A 27631-nucleotide genomic window follows, 5' to 3' on the forward strand; every position below is an offset into this window, starting at 1 on the left:
TCAACTAAGTTAATGGAAACAAACTATTATTCTTTTTTTTCCTTTTAACAGAGATACAAAGACAAAAATAAATCTTACATTCTCAAGGTTCTTCAACTGTGAAAGGTACAGCTATAACAGGCTACCAAATGCCTACTTGGCCTCTTGTGGTCAAAGACAGTTCCCAAAGACATAGGGGTCAGCACTAAACTTTTCGGTGGGGGTAGGCTGGATCATGAATGGGGTTTTGAAGTTGGACAGACCAGAGTCCTACTCCTGGCTAAGTTACCTAACCTCACTAAGTCTTATTTTTTCTCTTCTGTAAAATGAAGCTAACATCACACACATTTCAGGGTTACTCTGAAGATTAAAAAATAATGTACAATGTTTGGCACATAGTAGGCAAATGGAAAGCAGTTTATTATTCCCTATCCAATAATTTCAAAGTGTACCATTAAAAGTCTCTCTCAAAGCAGAATTACTCCTTAGAGACTTGGCTGTGCTGGTCTGTTAAGCAGAATGGTGGGATACTGAAATAGATGTAAAAGTTTCACAATTAGAATAGCAGGACTGCTGGGCAGGATGAAAAGACTCTGAGAAAGCAGTACAGCCCTTTAACCTTAAAACCATGGAAAAGACTTCAACTAGCCCTAGTGTCTAGAGCAACATACAGGTAATTCCATTAATCATTTTTTGTGTTTGTAGGAATGAAGCCAGTGTCTATCTTACAGTACTTCACTTATTTCACAATGCCTGCTGTGGAACATATAGGTCTCCAACTGACTAGGCTGCCCCTTGATAGTTCACATGGCCAGATCCAACCACCTTGACTCTTGACTCCCATGACTTTCAGGACAGCTGTGAACGGAAGCGACCATTACCAATACATATTTAAGGCCTCATGAAGAAGGCACCCCCCCCAACCCCTGCCAACAGGAAGTATACCTGAAAAACAGGCAAAAGCACTACATTTTATATGAGAATTGATGTGTAAATAAACAAAGAAATGACTAATGTGCTCCACTCCCCAGACAAGGAGAATAAAGAATAACTAAATACTGCATGGAAGCAATGAAGACGAAAACACTGAGTGAAGGGTTCATGCTCATGGAATTTGGTAGCCCCTGTTCAAAAATCCAGAAAAACCTTCCCATTCAGTTTACTTAGATTGATGTTTTACTGCTGTATATCTGATACCTGTACTAGAAAATTTAGATTATGTTCTACTAAGAAATTCTGTTATGATCTGGGCTCTAAATAGGCAGCTCAATTACTGAATTCATTGGTTTCTTCTAGAACCAACCAAAATGAAATTCCCATGTTACTAATGGGACAATGTACTACTGAATATATCCCAAAGGAATAATCCCCAAAGACATAGTGCATTCCCAAAGTAGGTAGTAGGAGAATAAATAAAAGCAGGATATTCCAAAGGTTTACTATAATGACCATGAAAGAAAATTTGAGAAACCCGTTAAGACTACAGCTCCTGAATGTCCTTCCTCCCGGATGAAATTAAGAATTCAGTTAATATATAACCTTTTTCAGAAAGATACTGACATAGGCTTAGGAGAATTACAGACTCTCAAAACAAAAAGGTGTTATTACAGAATTACAAATTACTAGAATATTGGGACATTACCAAAAAAATTATAACTATTACATATAAGTAACTGACATACAGGAGAGACAAAAAGCACAGTCCCATTATCACCTAGTAATTTCAGTAGTATGTCATTTAATTACCTTTTTAAAATGAAATGAACACTGAAAATATCAAATGAAATGAAACCATACACAGTAAATTTCTCCAGAAATATACAGAGGGGATAAGTCAGGGATGTTTTATTTATTTTTTTTTTTCAAGACTTATTTATTTATTTCAGAGAGAGGGGGAAGGTGTAGAAGAAGAGAAACCTCAAGCAAATTCCCTCTGAGCACAGAGCCCGACTTGGGGCTTAATCCCATGACCCCTGATCATGACCTGAGCAGAAACCAAGAGTCAGATGCTTAACCAACTGACCCACCCAGGAGCCCCAGGGATGTTTCATTCTTCAATGATAAAACCAATCTCTTCCTAATAATTAAGCATAAGAATAAGTAATTTTTTAAATTTTGGTGGGTTTTTTTTTTTTGGTACTTAGATTATGAGTGAGTCTCCTGTTCTGGAAACTCTTATCAAACAAACGAATGAGATTATACTTGAATAGTCTGAATTTGAAGGGGTTAGAACATTGTCTAGATTCCCTATGCCACTCTACTGCTTGGAATATATTTCAAAATATCCATTCCTGCTGAAGACAAATGGAAAGCAATTATCAATGCCAGTCCATTTTCTGTTTATGTCTGCTTTTTTTTATTATTATTATACCGTAACATACATTGGTAGGTAGAAATTAACTGCTTTATTTTTAAAAGCTCCTGCTGCAATCTGAAGACAAGAATTAAGATATTTTACAATCAGTCTTAAAAAAACTGAACGGGGTGCCTGGGTGGCTCAGTCGTTAGGCATCTGCCTTTGGCTTAGGTCATGATCATGATCCCTGGGTCCTGGGATGAGCCTCACATTGGCTCCCTGCTCAGTGGGAAGTCTGCTTCTCCCTCTCCCACTCACCTGTGTTCCCTCTCTCGCTGTGTCTCTGTCAAATAAATAAATAAAATCTTAAAAAAAAACAAAACAACACTAAATAAAAGGCATAGAATTATCAGTCTAAAAAAAAAGATATTTTAAAGTTGACCATTTTCCTTCATGTGACATTAAACAACCAAGAGCATAGTGAAGGATAGAAAATAGTGGATAATAAAGAGGGCAAAAGAAATGTTACCTACAGAACAGGTTCATGAGAAATCTCAGAGACTAACACATTTTGTAGTTTAAATTGAAAACATCCAGTTAACTACAAAGAGGCAGGCTTATTTTGCAACAGAAATACAATGAAAATCTTTTTTTTTAAAGATTTTATTTATTTATTTGACACAGAGAGACATAGCTAGAGAGGGAACAGAAGAAGGGGGAGTTGGGTAGAGGGGGAGGGAGAAGCAGGCTTCCTGGCAAGCAGGGAGCCCCATGTGGGGCTCGATCCCAGGACCCTGGGATCATGACCTGAACGGAAGGCAGATGCTTAATGACTGAGCCACCCAGGAGCCCTTACAATGAAAATCTTACAGGCAATATGAAAGAGTGAGAAAACACAAAAAAAGAGCACAAATACAACTTGATACACCTGTACACACAAAACAAAACAAAGGTTAAGGTGGGGAAAGGTTATCCAGGATAAAACTTAGAATGTAATAAATGATCAAATAAACCTTTAGACAATAGTAAACAGCTGTACAACAGCTTTGTTATATAAAAATACACTATCACTTGAGTACCAGATACCAAAAGAACACATCTTGAAAAGTAGGGTCTCTGCTTCTCTTTAAAAGGCCTCAACAAGGGCGCCTGGGTGGCTCAGTGGGTTAAGCCGCTGCCTTCGGCTCAGGTCATGATCTCGGGGTCCTGGGATCGAGTCCCACATCGGGCTCTCTGCTCGGTGGGGAGCCTGCTTCCCTCTATCTCCCTCTCTGCCTGCCTCTCTGTCTGCTTGTGATCTCTCTGTCAAATAAATAAATTTAAAAAATTAAAAAAAAAAAAAAAAAGGCCTCAACAAGACAGAAGCAAAAATATCACAATATCAAAACAAAAAGCAAAGTGAACAAAATTGTTAACAGAAGTTTGAAAGGAAGACCACCAACTTTGTGAGAAAAAGAATGAAAAATTAATCAAAGAAGAGACGTAAAAGGTTAAACCAAACAGAATATGAAATGACACTGTATCAATGAATCGACTGCTAATGATAAAACAGTAAATACTAGGGAAGCCTGGGTGGCTCAGTTGGTTAAGCAGCTGCCTTCAGCTCAGGTCATGATCCCAGCATCCTGGGATCGAGTCCCGCAGGCTCCTTGCTCGGCAGGGAGCCTGCTTCCCCCTCTGCCTCTGCCTGCCTCTCTGTCTTCCTGTGCTCGCTCTCTCTCCCTCTCTCTCTGACAAATAAATAAATAAAATTTTTTTTAAAAAGCTATCTCTTTAAAAAAAAAAAAAAAAAAAACAGTAAATACTAGGTTGGTCACAGTAGTGCAAGGTAGGTCATGCAAAGACCTGCAGATCAGGGACTTGTCCAAATGCAACTCCAGAAGTGGAATGACTTTTAGGAGTAAGGATGAGGGGCCAGAAAATATTTTTCTTGTTTATCCCCCAAATATCAGGCTCAATGTAGGCTCAGAAGACAACTCTTGGAGGGCAGTGGACAAACAGTATCTTCAAAACATTAACATTCATCTCAATGCTCTAAGAATGTTACAGTCCTTCCACAGATGACAATATCAAATCTCATTCTTTCAGTAAGCAAGTACAGTTCTTGGCACCCACAAATTAATCTTATGTGATAGTTTAGCTTTAAAAAAAAAAAAAAACTCATCCTTTTCAAAGGAAATGGGTACAATGATTTCTTTTAAAGACTGATTCCCCCTCACGGTCCTACCTTACGTATGGGTACCTATCAGACCCTCCATATAAAATATCGTATTTTTTCCCCTCTTATAACTAAAACTCTGCAGTCGTGGTGACCACAATGCCAAGATTCTTCCACCCCATCACCTGGTGGTGCTGCAGAGAAGGCTGTCCCAGAAAATACAAGATCTGTCTTTCCTGGTGATTCACACCAGTTCAATAAATTTCTATCTATTTCTATCATTTTCTACCCATGTCTAAATAAGTGGATTTTGTCAATTTGAGAGCTGAAAAATGAAAAGGCGAGATGTACATGATACATCAAACACGGGGAAGGCGTGAACTGTGCAAGTACCCATACACTGCTCCATCAACTCCCAGATCCCAATCCATTACTCCTTTGCTCCTGTAGCTTTAGACCTTCTGCCAGGCCTGTGTCTTCACACACACCTACCCTCTCTTTGGCCAATGTCCTTCATCATGCCTCGCAGACCCACTGGCATGCCACTCTTGCAACCCAGGTCTTCTTAAATAGAAAATGTTTTCTTTATAACTCTCTTTTAAGAGGTGGGATAAGTCCCAAAAACCACAATTTGTTCTAAAGTCTGGTGAGCACTACAAAAGAAATTCCTTAGCAGAAGACATTATCTAATTAACTAACAGAGGGCCGTATTCAAATCCCAAACTCACCGTCTAGCACCTTAACTGTCCCACACCCCAGAGGTCCTCAGCCGACTCTAAGGATAACCCAGTCGGAGAATCCCTGACTGAACCGACAGGCTCAGAACAACACAATGAGTAAATAATTTGTGGATGCTGGTGGGAGAGTAGGATGCAGCAGACACTGAAAACGCAGCTCCTATGGCTTGAATCTGGGGCAATTCCATTAGGACAAGACATCAAGTCCTTAAGTCTCCGACAACTAGCTCAATATGCTCAATCATTTAAAAAAGATTGGTCTGCTAAACATCTATACGCCCATACACCTCCACTATACACTTCTCTGAACCCCTTAATCACTTCAGGGCTGCCCCTTAAGGGCAGAAGCTGCTGCACTTGCACAACTGCTGCAATGGCTGGAAAATTTCCTGCGACACTAGAGACAGGTAAATAAAGAAATTGCATTCGCTCTGAGGCAGGGGGAGGGGTCTCCAGCTAGTGAAGAGTTTACATAATGCAACGGAAGACCAGTAAGCTCTGCAGACCTGTCAATGGAAATGCAAAGCTGAAGCTCCTCTTGTCCCACATCTATAAACATTCTTCAAAAGCCCGATCTTCCCTCCCAAAGACCCACAAAAATTATACCTAATAACCTATAACAATGTGCACACGCTCACCCCAACATTTCCTACCCACCTTTATTATTAAAATACGAAGGGGAAAAAAAAGAAAAAAAGAAAAAAACCCTAACCTCCCACTTCTGAGACCAAAGTATGGAGTAACCAAAAGGAGCCGGGGAGTTTTCTCTCCGTTGAAGGGGCAAGGAGAACAAGGAGCTGCCTCAAATCTACACCACGCCCAGTAATGCAATGACAAGCCCTAAAAACCCCACAGCGGCAGGGCAGCCCCCTTCTCGACTTAGCCCAACTCAGGCCCCGTGGCCCAGCAGCCGCCCTCTCCCCCGGCCTTTCACAAAAGAGAATGGTTCAGTCCAGAGCATCACCCAGCACCTGATCCCTCACAACTGAGGGACGCGTAAGGAGCGGGGGAGCGAGGAGGAGGATGAGTTACTGAAACCAGTTCTAAGAGCTTTAGTTTTGCAAAGACTCTTGGACCGACAGTGATGAGCAGGCGTGAACGGGAAGCCTACCTGAACAAGTCCCGGTGCTTCCTTTCCAGCCAGCGTTTCAACTCACCCTCTCGGAGAACAAGGCGCCTTCCGGCGGAGCATGGCCAGCCCTCGCCTCAATCTAGATTGCTGGTAGTCCATTCTCCCTCGGCTCCGCCCACCTACCCCGCAACCCACCAATGGCAGGGCTAATGCCCGGCCTCTTCCAGCAAGGTAGTGTGAGTGCCATCCAGGAAGTCTCTCGAGAGTAGGAGGTCCTAAAAGGCTGAGAAGGGTACGTAGGCAACCACAGATATGCCTGATTGAAAATAAAATCTGGCTGCAGCTTGCCTTTGACTGCTCAATTCACAGGCGTTTAGGCCTCTCGGCATCTTTTTTTTTTTTTAACCCCCGCCGGTGGGGGCGCTCTAAACGAAAACATTTTGTTACCTGTTTAGGGAAGCCATCTTGGATCCGGCCGGTACCTTGGGGACGGTAAAGAGGAAGGAGTATTTTAAGGAGTTTGAAGCCGTTTTCCGAGTTCTGTCGAACTACTTAGATCCAGCCCCAACATACGTTATGTAATCAGAATGGTCAGGACCATAACATACGTTATGTCCCCAGTCAGGATGGTCAGGAATAGGGCTTAATGTGGTTACAGGCAACCACCATCCCCCCCATATGAGTGAAGAGATATAAATCAAAGCTGCAACAAAAATCTTTTTTTTTTTGGAATGAGAGTGCGTTTTCACAGTCCTTTATAGACACCTCACCACTTAGAGTATCAGCATAAGACCAACGTAGGTTATATATATTCTAGATGCTTCTAATCCTAATGCTTCAGTTGCAAGTTTTCCAGTGTTGGGTTTGCCAGTACAGGGGCCTGAGAGTCTCACATAAATGAACAGGGTTTAGGGAAGACTATTTTTTAAAGACCCCAAATTAACCAACAGGCTCAAATGTGTGAGTACCGATAGAGCACATGATGGAAGCCTTCGAGCAAAGATTATAAGTGAAGAGGGTCATCAGAGGACAGCCTTAGAAACGTAGGCTGAAAGAGAATAATCTCCTGTTAATAGCAGTTACAATAGAAAGGAAATAATTTTTTTGCAGGTAGGCGACGCTTGCCTGGCTCTGTCGGCTAATGTTTGCCTTCCACTCAGGTCATAATCCCAGGATCCTGGGATCCAACCCCATGTCAAGCTCCCTGCTCATCGAGCATCCTGTTTCTCCCTCTCCCCTGTGCCCACCGCTCCCCTGATTGTGCTGTCAAATAAATAAGTAAAATCTTAAAATAAAAATTATTGTAGATGAAATTCTCTTGTGCTCAATGACACTTCCCTATATTTCCTAGTATACACTTCTACTGCGATTACAACTTGCTACAGGTAGGCTTTGCTTTTTGAACTTGTGAGTGAAGGGAGTCCTTTCAGATCATTAAAGGTATTTCTCCAGGCGCCTGGAAGGCTCAGGGCGTTAAGCCTCTGCCATTGGTCATGATCTCAGGGTCCTGGATCAAAACCCAGTATGGGGTTCTCTGCTCAGCAGGGAGCCTGCTTCCCCCTCTCTCTCTGCCTACTTGTGATCTGTGTCAAATAAATAATAAAATCTTTAAAAAAAAAAAGGTATTTCTCAAGGAATAACATATTTGCATAGTCACACATAACAGGAACTCAGAGAGGGTAAGGAATCATAGGAATCAATACTTTGTATCACACGAGTAGTTAAGACTTGGCCAAATACATTTCCCTATGTACTGAGCAAAAATCCATTGGCCAAATTTCCCCTTGGCTACTGCTATCATCATTATCAATTTGAGGTATTAGAATTTACCAAAACAATTTACCAACTGTGACTTTGGTGTTTGTCTATAGATGCATATACAGCAATGACCTTAATTACATTTATGGAATGAAAACCAGTAGGTTCTTTTTGCTTATTTAGTACAAAATAAATCTATCAAAGGAACAAGTTGCAGGCATTTATGGAAAAGGGAAAGGCTGTGGCCTGCTCTACTAATTTCTACTAAATGCTATGATCTGTAAGTAGTAGGATTTAGACTGTTTGTTATAAGAAAGATTTCCAGTGGTCCTGCCCACCCCTGCTTTTCAAGAAAAAAGACTGCTACTTTACTTTACCTGCCACTACGGGGGCCGGAGGGGGGGGGGGCGCTTGAACTTAGGACCCCAAGATCAAGAGTCATTTCCTCTATCAACTGAGCCAGAAAGGTGCCCCTGGTGCTGGCCTTTAAAAGTCAAACAATGCCCTTTTTACTTCATAACTACCATTCTTCACATGGAGGAGGGGAAACTTCCTGTAATTTTTCATGACCATTTCACTCTGAGTATCAGCAATTATCAGTACAAGTCATGAATTTGCCCAAGTATTTTTCTCATGCTTTCCTTCCACTGGTGAAACACCCAAGTACAGAAGGTTATGAGTGCTTTGCATTTTTAAGTTTAATTTTTTCAGTAATCTCTACACCCAACAGGGAGATCAAACTCACAATCCCAACACCAAGTCCATGCTCTACTGACTGAGCGAGACAGGTACCCCTCCAGTTACCAATGACAGAATCCCTGGGGCTTGGAAATTTCTGTACAGAAACTAAAAAATTATATTTAGTTTTGTCCCAGGCATTAGGGGGGCAGGCTAACCCCAAAGTCAACAGCCTCAAATCCTTTTTGGAATGAGGTAGGATTTTTTAGAAAAGCATAATCAAAGCACTACCCCAAATGTTCTCCCAACTTCCTGTGGTGTAGTGTTAACTATTATTACTATTACAGGAGAGCAAATCTATGTATCTGCACTTATGAGCATCAGGTGATGTATGAAGTGTTGAATCGCTATACTGTACACCTGAAACTAAACTGTACGTTAACTGCAGTTTAAATAAAAACTTAAAAAATGAGTGTATCTCAAAGTGGCTTCTTCCAATACCTTTGATACAATTTCCTAGAAGGAGAGTATCTACATAGGTTTAGGATAAAATCAGAAAAATCACATGAAATATGAGCTGCTTGGATACATGCATATATATTTAATAATGAAACAATTCTTCAACAAAAAAATTAGAAAAATTCATGAGACCTCAATGCTGTGGAAGAGAAAGGGACATAAAGGCAGAAGATACAAAAACTGACCCAGAAGGCTGCCTGATGAGTGAAGCAAGGCAAATTTGCTTAGCATTTTAGTAAATGCCCTTGAAAAGAAAAATGGCTGGAGGTACCCACTTATTTGACTACTTGGAAGCTGACAGCCTTACTGTATGCTGCATGGAATGGAGGCAAAAAGCCAGGAAAGGGAGAGAAGGACAAGGGGTAAGAGCAGTATGGAATCTAGGGTAAGCAGATGAAAGAAACTGAGAGAGTTACAAAGAGATGACTCAAGCCTTTTGTTTCCTCTGCAGTCTACAATAAACTTGTTCCAAGTCTTTAAATACATCAGTCAAGTCCAATGATCACATAGTAAGTAGCACTAGGCACTGTGAAGGAACAGTGGAAGAAGCAGTTTACAAAAGTAAAGGGATAACATGGTTCCTGCTCTCAAGGAGCTTACAGCCTAGATGGGAGACACATTCCACACACAAAACAAATTTACAAAGTAACATAAATATAAATAAATATACATATGAACATATGAAAGCTTAAGGGGTGCTGGGTCAATAATTATTTAGAAGTCCCTAGGTCAAAGAAGGCTTTCTGAAGGAAAAATTGGGGGACAGAGTATAATGTTAGCAGAGAATAGGACATATGCAAAGGCATAAAAGTGGAAATAAACATATTATGTCCAGTAAACAGATTAGCTTGATTAGAAAGTCTAAACAGGTCTTGTTGAGAAGTGTGGTGAAACAGTAAGGGGTTAATTTGGTGAAAGACACTGCAGTGTTAGGTCTGGTCCCTAAAACAAACAGGGAAAGAGGTTTCCTTTAGGTAGTGATGATAGTAAGTAGCCCCAGGTCCAGGAACAACTCCACTGCTCTCAAAAGTTTTATAGTTACTCTGAGACAGAGAAACTAGCAACAGGATGAGAGAAAATTATTCAGCATCCTTGAGCAGTTCAAGTTGAAGGAACTGCCTTCTCCAAGAACTCTTACAAAGTGGCAAGTGAAAACAATCAATGAAATTCCCAGATACAGGGTCCACCATCCAAATGCCAGCCAGCCAGAACACAGTAAAATCAAGTGCTCAAGCAGAATGTCCTAGACCCTTGTTACTAATTCCTGGTAGGGAGCCAATTGTGTATGCTTATAAAATAATTTATTTTTGAGCTACCATGACAATCAACTTTGATCCTAACATTTTAGAAATTAAAATAGGAGGATGAGAAGAGCCCTAATCTTTAGGGAATGCTCACGTCCCTGAAGGAGGACAAGTCAGTAAGGGCCCAAGTTCTTCCCTGGTCTTTAAGTGGAAAGGCAAAACATCACACCTTGAAAAGAGGCTTTTCTCAGCCAGAGCAAGTAAGACCTCTTTCTTTAAGCCTATTGATCTGAAGCTGTTCCAGGAAGGAAAAAAGAGTCCAGACTAGATATTCAGCAGCAGCCGGAGTCGGACCCTATTTCACTAGAGTTCCGCTGGGAGGCGCTGGTTCCTACTGATGTTGAAATACACTGCTGAGGACCAATCTTGATGCCATTTGCCTGTAAAAGAAAAAAAATCAAGAGTTCCCACCTCAGTGCTAAAGTAACTGGGATAAAAGGAATAAAAAGAGAAATCAGAAATTACATTTTCTAGAAGCAGATATGGCTTTGGCAGGTAACCATGTGCCCTAGCCAAACTGTTGTAGAACAGTTGTGGAACAATAATCTTCAACAATAAAGATGAGATAACCAGTTCAGATATAAGTATTATGGAGGACTACAAGTGACTCTTACGCCCATTTCTTTTTTTTTTAGGGAGGGAGGAGGGGAAGGGGAAGAAGGAAAGGGAGAAAGAATCTTTAAGCAGTCTCCAAGCCCAGTGCAGAGCCCAACGCAGGGCTTGATCTCACAACCCTGAGATCCTGACCTGCGCGGAAATCAAGAGTCAGATGCTTACGGACTGAGCCACCTAGGCACCTGTCTTGTGCCCATTTTTAAAGTGATAGCTGTATTTAGGTTTCACAGCTATGTGCAGAATCAGGATGAGATTAGGTAAGAGCAGGAGGAGTGAAAGAGTAGATATTAGCATATAATTCTTTTTTGTTTTGTTAAAACCCATTTGAATGTAAGATTTACCCTAACAATAAATGTCTCTGTGCTTAAGTTAAAAAAAAAAAAAAAAAAAAGGTTTTTTTTGTTTTGTTTTGATATAGAATCTGCTTTACAGAAATGGCCCAATTGAGCAGTTAAGAATTACATCACCCTTAAACACTGGGATAGTAAAAACTGAGGTTGCAAAGAAAACTTCCCATATTGTATAAACATTTTACATTACCAAGTAATCATCTCTTCAAGCATTCTGGGCCCCAGACTTGAGGAAAAACAACAAAACAGAAAATGATGACAGATTTGTGGCCCAACATTAAAAAAAAATCAAGTATAATTTGGCATAATAGCTTCAAATAGCATGATGTTAGAAAGGATATGCTTACATTATAGAAAATTTCTTGTCCTCTTTAACACAAAACAAAGTTAACAGTCAGCCCCCCCGACCCTTTCTCACCTCATTGTGGACATCAAATAAACCCTGCTGGATCTTCCTATATATTTCTTTGGCTGTGTTAATGAAGGCCTGAAAGAGACATAAATCATATTATTAGGCTCAAGTTTAGATAGAGAAATTAGAAAAAGGAAATACAAATATTATTCCCACTTGGACTTCTAAGGTATGAATTAGGAACCATTGAGACCAGAATAAAAATACAGAAGCCACCACTCCAAAGTCGCTCTTTCAAAAAGAAAACAGGGATTATATGGTATTTTGATACTGACCCAAAATGTTCCCTAGATTGGCACCTTCTCCAAACAAAACAAACATGCTGTGTTCTCAAATAATTACTAAAGATATAGTCAATAGCAGGCTTCAGAATAGCTACAGTAGAACCCATGAGACCCTCCAACTAAAATATTTACAAATAACACTGGTGTCTAATCCACACTTACTAATTAATGTTACACAAGGCAAAAGAGAAACTCCACTGTAGGAATCAAGGCAAAAAATTAAAAAAAAAAAAAAAAAGACAATTCCCTCAAAGGGAGACATATAGTCAAAGGGACCACAAGATATCCTTTCCCTACCTATGGTCTTACAGAAGAAAATTCTGAATAAAAGAATAAAAATATGATGTCATCTCCCAAAAGCTTTCCCTATTCTTTCCCAAGTAATACCTCTTCAACATTGCAGGCTGTTTTGGCTGAAGTTTCCATGAAGATAAGTCCATGCTCCCGAGCAAAGGCCTCTCCTTCTTCTCTCTTCACATCCCTACGGGACTCTAAGTCACTGCAAGAGATTAATTGGGAAGACAACTAAAAGGAGATCCAAGTAAAAGAAGAAACTCTTACTCTAAAAGAATCCCATGGCTGTTTCAACCACCAATTAATAATACATAAAAAATGTAGATCCTACATGACATTCTCTTATACAGGGTTACTGATTTCTGTAGCTTCTTGGAAAATTGTTCTTTAACTGCATGGTTGAGGATAATACCGTATTCTCTTATGGAAAAAAGGATTTATAAAAAGTTAGGCAAGCCCCACAGTTACTCAAGGCTTACTGTGCTCCATGTTTCTTTTTAGAATGAGACCCAGTGAGAGCCAAGGAAAGAAGATAAAAGGGAAATTACAATTGTTAGAAAGGAGAAAGCCCCATCCCATAAAGTCAGATGCCCCATCCCATAGCAGTGTCTTCCTCCTTTACTGGAATCAACCCGTAAGAACAGAGAATGTCAGGAATAAGAACACAGCTGTCTTAATTCTCACAGGTCTCATAATAACATATATAATAGCAGCTTGCCACCAGGGAAATAAAAGACTCAAGACAAAAATGTATAAAGTTGGGTGATATGAGGGGAAGAAAGATACAGCCACAGACTGAGAAACAGAATCAGGTATATGGAAAGACTTTATGACAAGAAAGGATAAAAGGCTTCAGATAAGGTAAGGATGGACTGTATGATTTCCATTTTTCTAACTGGAAATTTGCATTTCAGAGATTTCCAGTCTTCCAACGATTAAAAGAAATCAAAGAGTAAGCCCACAGTGGGGCGCCTAGGGGGCTCAGTTGTTAACAGTCTTCCGCTCAGGTCCTGATCCCAGAGTCCTGGGATCAAGCCCCACATTGGGCTTCCTGCTCAGTGGGAAGCCTGCTCTCCCCTTCCCACTTCCCTTGCTTGTGTTCCCTCTCTCACTATCTGTCAAATAAATAAAATCTTACAAAAAAAAAAAAAGTAAGCCCACAAAAGAACAGCAAATCTATAAAATATCTATTTATCATTCACCAGCTGTGTGAAGACCAGGGAAGGACTACCCATCTAAATGTCTACACCTAGGGGCGCCTGGGTGGCTCAGTGGGTTAAAACCTCTGCCTTCGGCTCAGGTCATGATCCCAGGGTCCTGGGATCGAGCCCTGCGTCGGGCTCTCTGTTCAGCAGGGAGCCTGCTTCCCTTCCTCTCTCTCTGCCTGCCTCTCTGCCTACTTGTGATTTCTGTCAGATAAACAGGTAAAGTCTACATACATACATACATACATACATAAATGTCTACACTAGACCAGCTGCTCCACTAAGCTCCAGATCTCCTCTATTTGTCTGTTCTTCATTTCTAGTCTGATGTGTAAAAGGCCCCCAACACATACATCAAAACAGAACTTCATCTTTTCCCCCTAACTGCTTCTGCCCCAGGCTTCCACATCTCCATTCAGCACAGAAGCTAAATCCAGGACGTCATTATTTCAACACCTTTTCCTTCTTCATTCCAAATACCCAATTCATCCCAAAGCAAGGAACTTCCAAAATGCACCTTAATATGTGTCACCATTTTCCCTCTCTCTGAGTTCACCTGAGTTCACGTCATCATTCACATTTAGACTACTGAAATGAACATCCCACTTCAACCCCTGCTCCCCTCCAGAGTGATCTTTTAAAATCTAATCAAGCCACACCTCTGCTTAAAACTCTTAAAAGCTTCCTACTGTATTTAGAATAAAATATGTAAGGACTGAAGTGCTGAATTCTGGCCCCTGCTTACCTTCCCAACCACATCTTGTACCATTCCCCCTTGATTCAGCCCAACATACTGATTTCCTTCAATGCCATGACCTTGCCAAGGTTCTTCCCAGTTCAAGGTTTTCAGTTTGCTCAACCTATCTGATACTTTTCTCTTTTTCAAACTGTGCCCACTGAACTCTTACCTATCCTTCAGATTCCAGCTTAACCATCACCCTTAATTAAAAATAGTACCCTGGTTTTACTTACTTGTGGAGCATAAGGAATAACATGGACGACATGGGGAGATCGAGAAGAGAAGTGAGCTGGGGGAAATCGGACGGGGAGACAAACCACGAGAGACTATGGACTCTGAGAAACAAACTGAAGGTTTTGGAGGGGAGGGGGTGGGGGGTGTGCCCGGTGGTGGGTATTGAGGAGGGCACATATTGTATGGAGCACAGGGGTGTGGTGCATCAAAAATGAATTTTGTAACACTGAAAAAAAATAAAGTTTTTAAAAAAATTAAAAATAGTACCGTTACTCTCTTTTATAGCACCTTTCTTTCCTTCACTGTATTTATCACAATTTGTAATTAGACATAAATCCCTTTATATTTAATATTTATGTCGCCAATAACTATAAGCTCCATAGAATCAGGGGCATTACTCTTCTTTTCTCACCTTGTACTCTCAGGATCTGGCAAATATACACTTAGAACACAGTTCAAATCAATAAGTATAATAAGTCTGTGGTCACAGCTCTCTCAAATGGTACACTTTAGGCACTACTACAAACCCACAGGAGTGCCACAGGATACTTTCTTTTTTTTTTTTTGCCACAGGATAAATTTTCGAGGGAAACCCAGTTAACACTCAACATTAAAACACCACATGAGAGGGGCGCCTGGGTGGCTCAGTGGGTTAAGCCACTGCCTTCGGCTCAGGTCATGATCTCAGAGTCCTGGGATCGAGCCCCACATCGGGCTCTCTGCTCAGCAGGGAGCCTGCTTCCTCCTCTCTCTGCCTGCCTCTCTGCCTGCTTGTGATCTCCGTCTGTCAAATAAATAAATAAAATCTTTAAAAAAAAAAAAAAAAAAAAAAACACCACATGAGGGATGCCTGGGTGGCTCAGTTGGTTGGACGACTGCCTTCGGCTCAGGTCATGATCCCGGAGTCCCAGGATCGAGTCCCGCATCAGGCTCCCAGCTCCATGGGGAGTCTGCTTCTCCCTCTGACCTTCTCCTCACTCATGCTCTTTCTCACTGTCTCTCTCTCAAATAAATAAATAAAATCTTTAAAAAAAAAAAAAACCACCACATGAGTTGTAAGCTTAAGACTGTTTGCAAGATCACTGTCAGATCAAAACAAATCCTGTTCAATATTTGCATATGTTTGTGGAACGTGAATTTTTGGCAGTTGCTATGATAAAAAGCAAGTACAAAATTGGGGTGCCTGGGTGGTTCAGTCAGTTAAGCTTTCAACTCCTGATTTCAGCTCAGGTCATGATCCTAGGGTTCTGGGATCAAGCCCCATATCAGACTCCCTGCTCAGTGGGAAGCCTGCTTCTCCCTCTCCCACTACCACTCCTACTGCTTGTGTTCCCTCTCTAGCTGTCTCCCTCTCTGTCAAATTAATAAAATCTTTAAAAAAAAAAAAAAAAAAAGAGAGTCTGACTTTGACCCTCATCATGATCTCAGGATCCTGGGATTGAGCCCCACGTGGGCTCCCTGCTCAGTGAGGAGTCTGCTTGTCCTTCTCCCTCTGCCTGCTGCTCCCCTTGCTTGTGCGCACTTTGTCTCTCTCTCTCCTCATGCATGCATTTTTTCTAAGTAAATAAAAACGTTAAAAACAAAATGGTTAAAATGAAAGTCTACCTTATGCATATTTTACCACAATTATTTTTTTATTTTTTTTAAATAAAGAGCACCATAAACTAAAAAAGTTTAGGGACCAATTAGTTCAATGTCCACAGAGCACTTAACATGACTTCTGGTCCTTATTATTTCTACAAGTAAAATTTTACCTCTTATTCCCAATCAGCATGATAACCATGTTGGAGCTGGAGTGCTGCCGGGCATCCTCTAACCAGGAGGTTAGGTGGTTGAAGGTTTCACGCCTACAGCAGGAAAGTTTAAAAGTGGATCAGAGATCCATTTCAAAATGCCAATGGAATTCCAAACACATGGGAAAGGGGAAAAGTTACATGTGTAAAAGAAAATATTAGAGAAGCCTTTCCCCTTTAGTATTCTTACCAGAACCAGAACACAGGAAAGAAAAAGATTTTGAGAACATGGGGAAAAGGCTCCCTCCTGCCTACCTGATCTGACTCACCTGGTGATGTCATACACTAGCAGTGCTCCAGCTGCTCCCCTGTAGTAGGAACGGGTGATAGAGCGGAAGGATTCTTGCCCAGCCTTTCCCACCAACATGGCAACAAAAAAATCCCAACAAAACCAGGTTATTTCCAGAGAAAGGACTTGATCACATGCCACTCTAACACAAAGGACTTAACTTTATGACAAAGACATTCTCATACATTTTCCAATATCCTCTAGGAGAGAACAACTGGAAATAAGACTAGAAACTCAAGAGCATTTCAATCCCCACATGATGCTGAACACAGCACATTAACCTATTTATATTCTTTTATCTGTAAAAAGGAAACTATTTTAGAATGCTAATTCCTTGTCTAATGCAATTGGGTCCATTCCAATGGGTCAACATAGAAAAGCAGTCAGATACAAAGCACTTAATTTGGGTATACGCTAACTGACACTTAGTGTTCCACCACTAAAGATGGGACTACCAAGGGATCTTGTCATAGCAAGTAAGAACAAGGAATAGGGAAAGAAGCCCACGGTCCAGGACAGAGTTTTCCTTTAAAAAAAAAAAAATAGTCAGGGGTGCCTGGGTGGCTCAGTTGTTAAGTGTCTGCTTTCAGCTTAGGTCATGATCCCAAGGTCCTGAGATTAAGCCCCACATTGGGCTACCTGCTCAGCAGGAAGCCTGCTTCTCCCTCTCCCACTCTCCCTGCTTGTGTTCCCTCTCTCCCTATGTCTGTCTCTGTCAAATGAATGAACAAAATCTTAAAAAAAAAAAAAAAAATTTATACTCATCTCATTTCCAAATGGGGCCAAGATATTTATAACTGAGCAATTTTTTTTAAAGATTTTATTTATTTATTTAACAGAGAGTGATCACAAGTAGGCAGAGAGGCAGGCAGAGAGAGTGAATACTAATAATATTAGTGAATAGTATTCAGTGAATACTAATAATAACACAAATAGGAAAACTGAACCTCAAAGGGGTAATTAGTCAAAAGTTATAAAATCCGTAACTACTGAATACACAATTAAACTCAGGATCTTAGTGTACCCTAGCTCCAAGGCTTGTACCCTAGCTCCAGGACCCTGAGATCATGACCTGAGCCGAAGGCAGCGGCTTAACCCACTGAGCCACCCAGGTGCCCAAAAGAAACTTTTGGGCTAATGGCTCATTGGGTAATGGCTATTACATCATACAATCTAAACCTGGGTTTGAAGGTGAGAAGAGAGCTCCAGTTCATTAATTGTAAGGTTATTTTTCCAAAAACATGAAACTCTCTTTCTATAAGAATAATACAAATGTTTTAGTGAGCTGTGTGCCTCTTAGAACACCAAAATTAAAAATTTATTGGTGGGGGGCGCCTGGGTGGCTCAGTGGGTTAAGCCGCTGCCTTCGGCTCAGGTCATGATCTCAGGGTCCTGGGATCGAGTCCCGCATCGGGTTCTCTGCTCAGCAGGGAGCCTGCTTCCCTCTCTCTGCCTGCCTCTCTGCCTCCTTGTGATCTCTGCCTTTCAAATAAATAAAATCTTTAAAAAAAAAAAAAAAAAATTTGTTGGTGGGGTGCCTGAGTGGCTCAGTTGTTAAGCATCTGCCTTTGGCTCAGGTCATGATCCCGGGGTCCTGGGATGGAGCCCCACATCAGGCTCCCTGCTCCACAGGAAGCCTGCTTCTCCCTCCCACTCCCTCTGCTGTGTTCCCTCTCTCACTGTTTGTGTCTCTCTCTCTCAAAGAAATAATTAAAATCTTTAAAAAAAAAAAAAAAAGGACTTTGTTGGTAATATTAATGTTACTTTAAGATTTTTTTTTTTTAAATGACAGTTTCTTTTTTTTTTTTTTTTTATTTTATTTATTTGAGAGAGAGAATGAGCGAGGAGAAGGTCAGAGAGCGAAGCAGACTCCCCATGGAGCTGGGAGCCTGATGTGGGACTCGATCCCGGGACTCCAGGATCACGCCCTGAGCGGGAGGCAGTCGCCTAACCAACTGCGCCACCCAGGCGTCCCTAATGTTACTTTAAGATTTAAAATATGTGGGGAACGCCTGAGTGGCTCAGTGGGATAAGCCTCTGCCTTCGGCTCAGGTCATGATCTCGGGGTCCTGGGATCAAGCCCCACATTGGGCTCTCTGCTCAGCAGGGAGCCTGCTTCCTCCTCTCTCTCTCTGCCTACCTCTCTGCCTACTTGTGATCTCTGTCTGTCAAGTAAATAAATAAAATCTTAAAAAAAAAAAAAGTTTCTTTTGGGCACCTGGGTGGCTCAGTGGGTTAAGCCGCTGCCTTCGGCTCAGGTCATGATCTCAGGGTCCTGGGATCGAGTCCCGCATCGGGCTCTCTGCTCAGCAGGGAGCCTGCTTCCTCCTCTCTCTCTGCCTGCCTCTCTGCCTGCTTGTGATCTCGCTCTGTCAAATAAATAAATAAAATCTTTAAAAAAAAAAAAAAAGATTTAAAACATGTTTTTCCTCTCTAAGAGCTCACTTACCGTTTTATTTAGTCCCAAATAGTTTTAGGTCTTAAATTATTTGATTCCCATTTTGCTTTTACCTTTTTCTTCTCTTCTGCTGCTGTTAAAAGGCCCCTCCCTCCCTGTGTTGTTCTAGGAACTAAAGGGAAATCTTGAGGGAGACCTATGATGGTTGAAGCACATGGCAGCATCTAACTTTAGCAGCCAAAAATACTTCCAGGGGCTCATCAGAAAATGCCTCTTAAAAACAGATCCCTTGGGCGCCTGGGTGGTAGCTGTCGGTTGAGTGTCTGACTCTTGATTTCAACCCAGGTCCTGGTGGTGGGATCAAGCCCATGTTGGGCTCCCCACTGAGCGAGAAGTCTGCTTTTCTCCTTCTCCCTCTGCTCCCTCCCCCTGCTTGCAAGCATGTCTCAAGCTCTCTCTCTAAAATAAATAAATAATTTAAAAAAAAAAAAACCAGTTCAGTCAGTTATGCATCTGCCTTACACTCAGGTCAAGATCCCAGAGTCCTGGGATTGAGCCCCATGTCGGGCTCCCTGCTCAGTGGGGAGTCTGCTTCTCACTGTCCCTCTGCCCCATCCCAACTTTTTTTTTTCCTCTCTCGCTCCCAAAATAAATAAAATGTATTTTTTTAAGTTAAAAATTAAAAATCAAAAACTAAATCCATTTACTTCTTCATCTCATTCTAGTTCATCAATGATATTAGGTATCTTTATCCAACCCCAATAAACAAATCTGAATCAGCATAGAATTAAGATGAAGATATAAAGTATATAAAAATAATTAACACCTTGTGAATTTCTCCCAAGTGGAAGAATTGTATTATGGTTTCAAGATACATACAACTAAACCTCACACAACATGGGTTTGAACAGTTCTGGTTCATTTACACGGATTCTTTATAGCACAGCACTGTAAATGCATTTACTCCCTAATGGTTTTCTTTTTCAATTTTTTAATTTTGTTTTAAGCCCCAATGCAGGGTTTGAACTCACAACCCTGACATCAATACTTGAGCTGAAATCAAGAGTCAGATGCTTAACTAACTGAGCCACCCAGGCGCACCTCTCCCTTAAGGGTTTTTTTGGTTTTATTTTTAAGACTTTCATTCATTTATTTGACAGAGAACGCACACAGGCAGGAGGAGTGCAGGCAGAGGGAGAGGGAGAAGCAGGCTCCCCTCCAAGTAGACCCGATGCAAGGCTCAATCCCAGGACCCTGGGATCATGACCTGAGCCAAAGGCAGATGTCTAACCCACTGAGCCACCTAAGCAGCCCTCCCTTATTTTTTTTTTTTTAAGATTTTATTTATTTATTTATTTGACAGACAGATCACAAGTAGGCAGAGAGAGAGGAAGAGAAGCAGGCTCCCTGCTGAACAGAGAACCAGACATGGGGCTTGATCCCAGGACCCTGAGATCATGACCTGAGCTGAAGGCAGAGGCTTTAACCCACTAAGCCACCCAGGTGCCCCTCCCTTATGGTTTTCTTAACGACATTTTCTTTTCTCTAGCTTACTAGAAACAAAATATGTGTTAATCGATTTTTTTATGTTATGGGTAACCCTTCTGGTCAACAGGAGATTATTAGGAGCTAAGTTTTTGAGGATGCCTGGCTAGCTTAGTCAGAATGGCATGTGACCCTTGATCTCAGGGTCATGAGTTCAAGCCAAAGCCCCACGTTGGATGTAGAGATTACTTAAAATAAATAAATAAAATTTATTTAAAAAGTAGTTAAGTTTTGGGGGAGTCAAAAGTCATATGCAGATTTCTGACTATTTATGTCCCTAACCCCCACACTGTTTACGGGTCAACTGTCGTTTGAAGTATTTATTCCTATGAGTCAGAAAGGCTCATTTCCTAAGAATCAAAATGCATTATTGAAGTAAAACACAAATAAGTTTGGGATTGACCTGTATTTTATATTAACTAGAGTATAACGCCTCCTCATTTAGCATGGGTTATTTGTACAATATGTACAATATGTACAACCATATGTACAGAATGAAAAGAGATAAAAACAATATACGGTTCTCCAGGGACATCTGGCTGGCTTGGTGGAACATGCAACTCTTGACCTCAGGGTTGTGAGTTCAAGCCCCACATTGGTCATGGAGCCTACTAAAAAAAAAAAAAAAAAAAAAAAAAAGGTAATACAGCTCTCTAAATCCTTAGCAATAACCAGAACAGTGACAACAAAGCACTAGGTAACCTGATCTCTTTAAAAATTCCCTTCATGGGGCGCCTGGGTGGCTCAGTGGGTTAAAGCCTCTGCCTTTGGCTCAGGTCATAATCCCAGTGTCCTGGGATCAAGCCCCACATCAGGCTCTGCTCAGCAGGGAGCTGCTTCCCCAACTCTCTCTCTGCCTGCCTACTTGTGATCTCGGCCCAAAAAAAAAAAAAAAAAAAGGAATCTTTAAGAAAATAAAAATAAAAATTCCCTTCATGATAATCCCTAAATATTTTCATGTAGGATGACTTTGGGAGTATGTGAGAGAATGGGGGTCAACAAAATGGGAAACTAACTTGAGTAAACAAGGAGTAGATCAGGACTGACAAGGGAAAAATGATCAGGGTTACCCAGAGAACGGCAAACAAGAAACACAATACATTATAGACAGGAATCTCTTAAAAATTTCAAATATAGGGGCTCCTGGGAGGCTCAGTCATTAAGCGTCTGCCTTTGGCTCAGGTCATGATCCCAGCGTCCTGGGACTGAGCCCCACATCAGGCTCCCTGCTTGGTGGGAAGCCTGCTTCTCCCTCTCCCACTCCCCCTGCTTGTTTTCCCTCACTCTCTGTCAAATAAATTAATAAAATCTTTAAAAAAAAAAAAAAAAAGTTTGTGGGGTGCCCGGGTGGGTCAGTCAGTTGGGTGGCTGCCTTCGGCTCAGGTGGTGATCTCGGGGTCCTGGGATGGAGCCCCACATCAGGCTCACTGCTGACCAGGAAGCCTGCTTCTCCACTTCCCTCTGCTACTTCCCCTGCTTGTGTTCTCTGTCAAATAAATAAATGAAATCTTAAAAAAAAAAAAAGAGCAAGTGTGGAATATTCAGAGGTATATGGCTAGTGCTTCCACTATTAGAGATGTAAGTCTGTTCAGAAGGGCAAAAGGTTTTAAAATACTTGCAAATACAACCAAATAATGTACAAGAGAATATGATTCTAGTTAAAAGCACCTAATAAATCAGCACACCCAGAAATGGTAACAACCATGGAGGCCACCAGAAAAAGACTGCAAAAAGGGCTTAGAGCAACTTACTTACAAGTTAACAAGTTAACTTAAAACTGCAAGTTAACTTACAGTTGACTCTGCAACAAGAGGGGAGTTAGGGATTCTGGCCACCATGCAGTCATATAACTCCCTCGTATAACTTCGGCTCCTCCAAACCTTAACTACTAATAACCTACTGTTGACCAGAAGACTTACCCATAATATATCATGTTAATCAACAAATCATTAAATATTGTATTTTTACAGTAAAATAAGCTAGAGAATAAACTGTTAAAATACACTTACAGTACCATAGTGCACTTACTGACAAAAATTAACATATGAACAGACCTGCACAATTCAAACATATGTTGTTCAAGGATCAATTGTACTTTTAAGACAGATACCTGCATGCATAGGGAGACGGAGGATGGGAGGAGGAGAAAGGGAGAAAAAAAGGAAAATCACTCTACTGCTTATAACTCTACGGGCTTCAGTTCTTGAGTTTTGAAAAAAAAAATCAAATAATAAGTAAATAAGAACAGATTTTAGCTGAATATTAAGCAACTCTGTGCTTGCTTTCTTTAAATTCAAATAAAGATGGGGTATTATTTTCCTTAGAGAAAAGAAAAGATAAAAATTAAATGAGATAATATATGTAAAAGCAATTTACGTGGATAAAACAAAATTGTACAAAGTCAAGCTAAATTTTGGGAGTACCACATTCATCAAATTTTCAAATATGCGTAAACTTTGACCCAGAATTTCCATCTCTAGGCAGGCATTCCACAGAAATTCTCAAACATTTGCATAAATATGTGGTAATCAAGGACATTGAGTGAAAATTTGCGAAAGTAAAAACTGAAAACCTGAATTTCAATCATTGGGAGGATCATTAAATAAATGATGTTACAGACTTTTTTTTTTTTTGGATGTTACAGACTTTTTAATGAGTCTATACAGTGGTTAAAAGGAATGAGATAGAGATATATGAATCTACATGAAGTATCCAAAACACAGAAATTATTAAGTAAAAAAACTAATTCACATAGCTAGTTCTACTCAGCGGTGATTCTATACAAGTAAAACTAATAAGAACAAAATCACTACCATACATTTGTACATGTATATGTATCTAAACACAAAGAAAAAGTCTTGAAGTATAACCACTGAAACATTCACATAGGCAGAAACCAGGAATGGAAGGAAGAGGTTTATGTGTGTAAAAGGGAACATTCAAATTTTACTCTATACACTTACATCATTTGCTTTTATTTTTACTAGGACAAACTCATACACTACCTGAATAATTTAAAATAAAAATACAAAGATACGGCATTCAGAATTTTAACTGTAACAGATAAAAGTGAAAATTCTTCCCCTACTCTTATGTTTACCATCATCCCCACCCTCATAGCCCCTTGCCCCTCCATCAGCCTTTACAGTTCTGTTTGGATCTTGGTCAGGGACTAAGTAATTCTGTTCTCTCTTACCGTATCCCAGATTTGCAGTTTGATTTGTTTTCCATCAATGTTGACCATACGGGCCCCAAACTCTACACCTGTCAGTGAAGAGCAAAACAAAGGATGTGATTCTCATGAACATCACCCATGTTGAAAGGTTCATGTTTTTCCCCAATATACCAACTGACTGCTTCTCTGTCTGCACTCAATACCACTAAGCCTATTACTGCTATTTGCTACAACTAATTTTGTGTTTCTTAAACTTTCATTTTCCTCCTAGAATTAAAAATTAAAATCTAGGTGATAATGACTTCAGGAATGTAACCAAAAAGCAGATATGGAGATGAAACTAATTAAGAAGTAGAAAAGGTGCATAAATTTTTAGTAATATTAATACTTAAATTTCATTTAGTTTTGTAACTTTTTAAAAAAATCGAAAATTTTTGAAGTATTTCCTGAAATTTTCTCGAAGTCATTCCCTAGTCCGGTATTTCCTTTTTTGCAATTCCTTAATTTTTTGTTTGAGAAAAGAGCCTACCTAAGAAATATGTTCTCAAGAATGATACATTTCAGATCTCTACTAATTCCCACAGTTCATCAGAAAATAGCCTTCCTCATAGGATTATGGAAACTGACAGTCTGAATAAACGTTTTAGTCTACCTGGCATTCATCTTCTTTCAAGTAATGTTAGGACAAAACTTAAAATTGAAGGTTACTCAAATTGAAAATAACTGGGGTGCCTGGGTGGCTCCGTGGGTTAAGCCTTTGCCTTCGGCTCGGGTGATGGTTTCAGGGTCCTGGGATCGAGCCCCATGTCCAGCTCTATGGTCGGCAGGAGGCCTGCCTCCCCCTCTTTCTGCCTGCCTCTCTGCCTACTTGTGATCTCACTGTCAAACAAATAAATAAAATCTTTAAAAAATTTTGAAAATACTTGATCTTAAGTCAGACAATTTGTCCTGCGGTCTATTTTCATATGGTACTTTTACTAGAGGAATTCTGATTTCTGAGTAAGAAAAAACACTAAAACTTAGCTTCTACTAAAGGGCTGATAGATGCCTATTCAGTGGCTCCACACACAACATTATCTGGACTATCTCTCTCATATGCTGCAGTTAGTAAGACACAAAAAAATGTTTCTTACTACTCTAGACTGCTTTATCAAGAACAGTGATAACTAGTGAAAAAAAATCACTAGATTTTTTTTTTCCTTTCTGGACAACAGAAATGGAATTTCAATAGTGAATTAAAAAAATAGAGCTTGTCTTCTATCCAATTTCCCCCAGTTATGCACTCAGAGATCCTTATATCTTGCATGTATTTTCTATCCAAGTATCTTATCTTGGTATATAAAACTGAATTCAGGGGCACCTGGGTGGCTCAGTGAGTTAAACCTCTGCCTTCTGCTCAGGTCATGATCTCAGGGTCCTGAGATCAAGCCCCACATGGAGCTCTCTGCTCAGTGGGGAGCCTGCTTCCCCTTCTCTCTCTGCCTGACTCTCTGCCTATTTGTGATCTCTCTGTCAAATAAATAAATAAAATCTTTAAAAAAAAATACTGAATTCAGAAAGAAACAGAGTCTACTAGCAAAAACTTGATCACTTCATTCCTCCACTTTAAAATTTGTTATTTGTAGGGCCCCCGGGTGGCTCAGTGGGTTAAACATCTGCCTTCACTTCAGGTCATGATCCCAGGGGCATGGGATGAGCCCCACATCAGGCTCCCTGCTCAGCAGAAAGTCTGCTTCTCCCTCTCCCTCTGCTGCTACCTCTGCTTGTACTCTCTCACTTGCTCGCTCTATCAAATGAATAAATAAAATATTTTTTTTGAATTTTGTCACTTACTTATTACCTTTAGCTGTTTTATAACTTGGTCTCTAATTTATTCTCCAGCTTTATTTCTTATCACTCTTCACTTGAAATTTCATGCTCCAGCCATATTAAATCACTTTCTTTTCCAAAGGTAGTCTGATCAGACATTCCTGATCATTTGCAAACATCATTCTCTTCTTGCCCTGACCACCTTTCCATTGCTACAACCCCTGTGCCAGGCTAACTCCCATTCACTCAATTTTCAGCCTTTCCAGATAGAGGTAGCAGCCTCTCCTTCCCTTTTACCATAGGAATTTAGTTATCAGCATCTGTTCCAGCCCCACCTCCTATATTGGCAGACTATAAACTACGTAAGGACAGGCACAAATTTGCCTAGTTAAGCACTATATATCATTAGCACCTTTTACACTGTGCTCACTTCATATTAACTTAAAAAGATATTTTCCTGTAGATGTTATCCTCTAAATCCTTTTCTAACCCCATTACTTATTTGGCTTTGAATAAGGTGTACAGAAGCAGAAGTAGCTTCAGATTTCAATAAGGTGGTATCTGGAAGTAGTAATATGGTAAGAATAGAAGTTAGGGATTTTATTTTATTTTTTTAGATTTTATTTATTTGACAGAGAGAGAACATAAGCAGGCAGAAAGCAGGCAGAGGGGTGGGGGGAAGCAGGCTCCCCGCTGAGCAGAGAGCCTGATGCGGGGCTCAGATCCCAAGACCCTAATCCCAGGACCCTGAGATCATGACCAGAGCGTAAGACCGAGGCTTTAGCTCGCTGAGCCGATCTGGCGCCCCGGCGTTAGGGATTCTACTCAGAAACTGCATTTGCATGGCAAGAAAGCTAGTTTCATATACATTACTCATTTGGAGTTGGGTTATGGAGATTATGGGGAAGGGATTGCTAAAGTCCCAGGAGGCCCCTGCCTTAATACAAATGTGCAGCAAATGTTTATGCCTCCATTATCACCAGTGTGATTTTGGAATTCTACTATACTCTTTTCTTTAAAAGTTATTTGTTTCATCTACCTTCTAACTCAAGTCTGGGAGGGCTCTTCGGATTTACTACTTCCTCTCCAACACACAAAAATATCTGCGTGTTGGTGGTCACTTTGAAAAACATATGTGACGTTTGCACTAACTTACCACAAAACAAGGTGAGTTTTTTAATAAACAGTTAAGCTTTCGTGGAATTTTCCATAAACATACAAATTATATTTAGGGGGTAAAAGCCCCACGGCAATGAACCCATATCTCACGCCCATCTCTGAAGTTACCTTTCAATGATTAACTCCCCATTTATCAGCACTGTTAGTCACTCTTTATTTACCATAACTTTCGACTAGCTTAAAAATAGGAAAAGGTAACTTTTCACTTGGAATACCGAAGCCAGCTAACTTCCCACTTCAGCTAGTCAGGTTTCGTTATCTCTTCTGCGACAGGTAGGTGGACCTACCTATTGTGAGGTCGTGGACAGGCTGAAACCGCTTGTCTGTAAACTGCAGGAGGAGACATGACTTCCCCACACCTAAAAAAGGAAGACGCACATTCTACCAGTCACGCGGCCCAAGAACAATCTCGAGTCCGGGCGTCCGGGGCTGGGGAAGGGGAGCCCCGAGCCCCGCCCCCGGCCGCCCCGCCCCCGCCCGCTCTTCATTTAATCGCCCAGCCCACTAAATGAGCCCCGCCCCACGCCCCGATTTGTGAACTTCGGATCCCCGCCCCAGCCGTGAGGGCAGTCGCCCGCAGCTTACCTGTGTCCCCGATGATGATGTACTTGAAGAGATAAGCATAAGTCATGGTCCCGTTTCCTCTGGATTCCGGGTCCGCCCGACTTCTACAGCCACTTACCTCCGGCCTCTCTAGCCGCGCAATCGACCGATCTCTGGCCCCTCTAGCCCAGATCACGTCTCTATTGCTCTCCCCTGAAATCCTCTCTCGGTCGGAGCGACTGTAATACCCGGACATCACCTCCAGG

General features: G+C 40.9%; 2 protein-coding genes across 4 annotated transcripts in view; both read right to left on the reverse strand.

Moving 5' to 3' along the window:
* The window catches only part of CHD8 (chromodomain helicase DNA binding protein 8), a 62914-nt gene extending 56532 nt beyond the window's left edge, over window positions 1-6382 (reverse strand). For all 3 annotated transcript variants that reach the window (XM_044231283.1, XM_044231281.1, XM_044231279.1), the window contains exon 1: window positions 6282-6382. The gene's annotated coding sequence lies outside the window, so the exon portion shown is untranslated. The remainder of the gene's footprint in view (window positions 1-6281) is intronic.
* Window positions 6383-9264: 2882 nt separating this feature from the next.
* Window positions 9265-27526, reverse strand: RAB2B (RAB2B, member RAS oncogene family). Its single transcript, XM_044230491.1, has 8 exons — window positions 27408-27526; window positions 27110-27181; window positions 23856-23923; window positions 16697-16779; window positions 16389-16481; window positions 12550-12661; window positions 11885-11953; window positions 9265-10881 (listed from the first exon to the last, which is right to left on the reverse strand). The coding sequence occupies exons 1-8, from the start codon at window positions 27451-27453 to the stop codon at window positions 10774-10776; spliced, it is 651 nt and encodes a 216-aa protein (XP_044086426.1). The 5' UTR covers window positions 27454-27526; the 3' UTR covers window positions 9265-10773.
* Between the last annotated feature and the right edge of the window lie 105 nt (window positions 27527-27631).

This window comes from Neovison vison, chromosome 13 (assembly GCF_020171115.1).
Source record: "Neovison vison isolate M4711 chromosome 13, ASM_NN_V1, whole genome shotgun sequence".
Lineage (NCBI taxonomy): Eukaryota > Metazoa > Chordata > Mammalia > Carnivora > Mustelidae > Neogale > Neogale vison.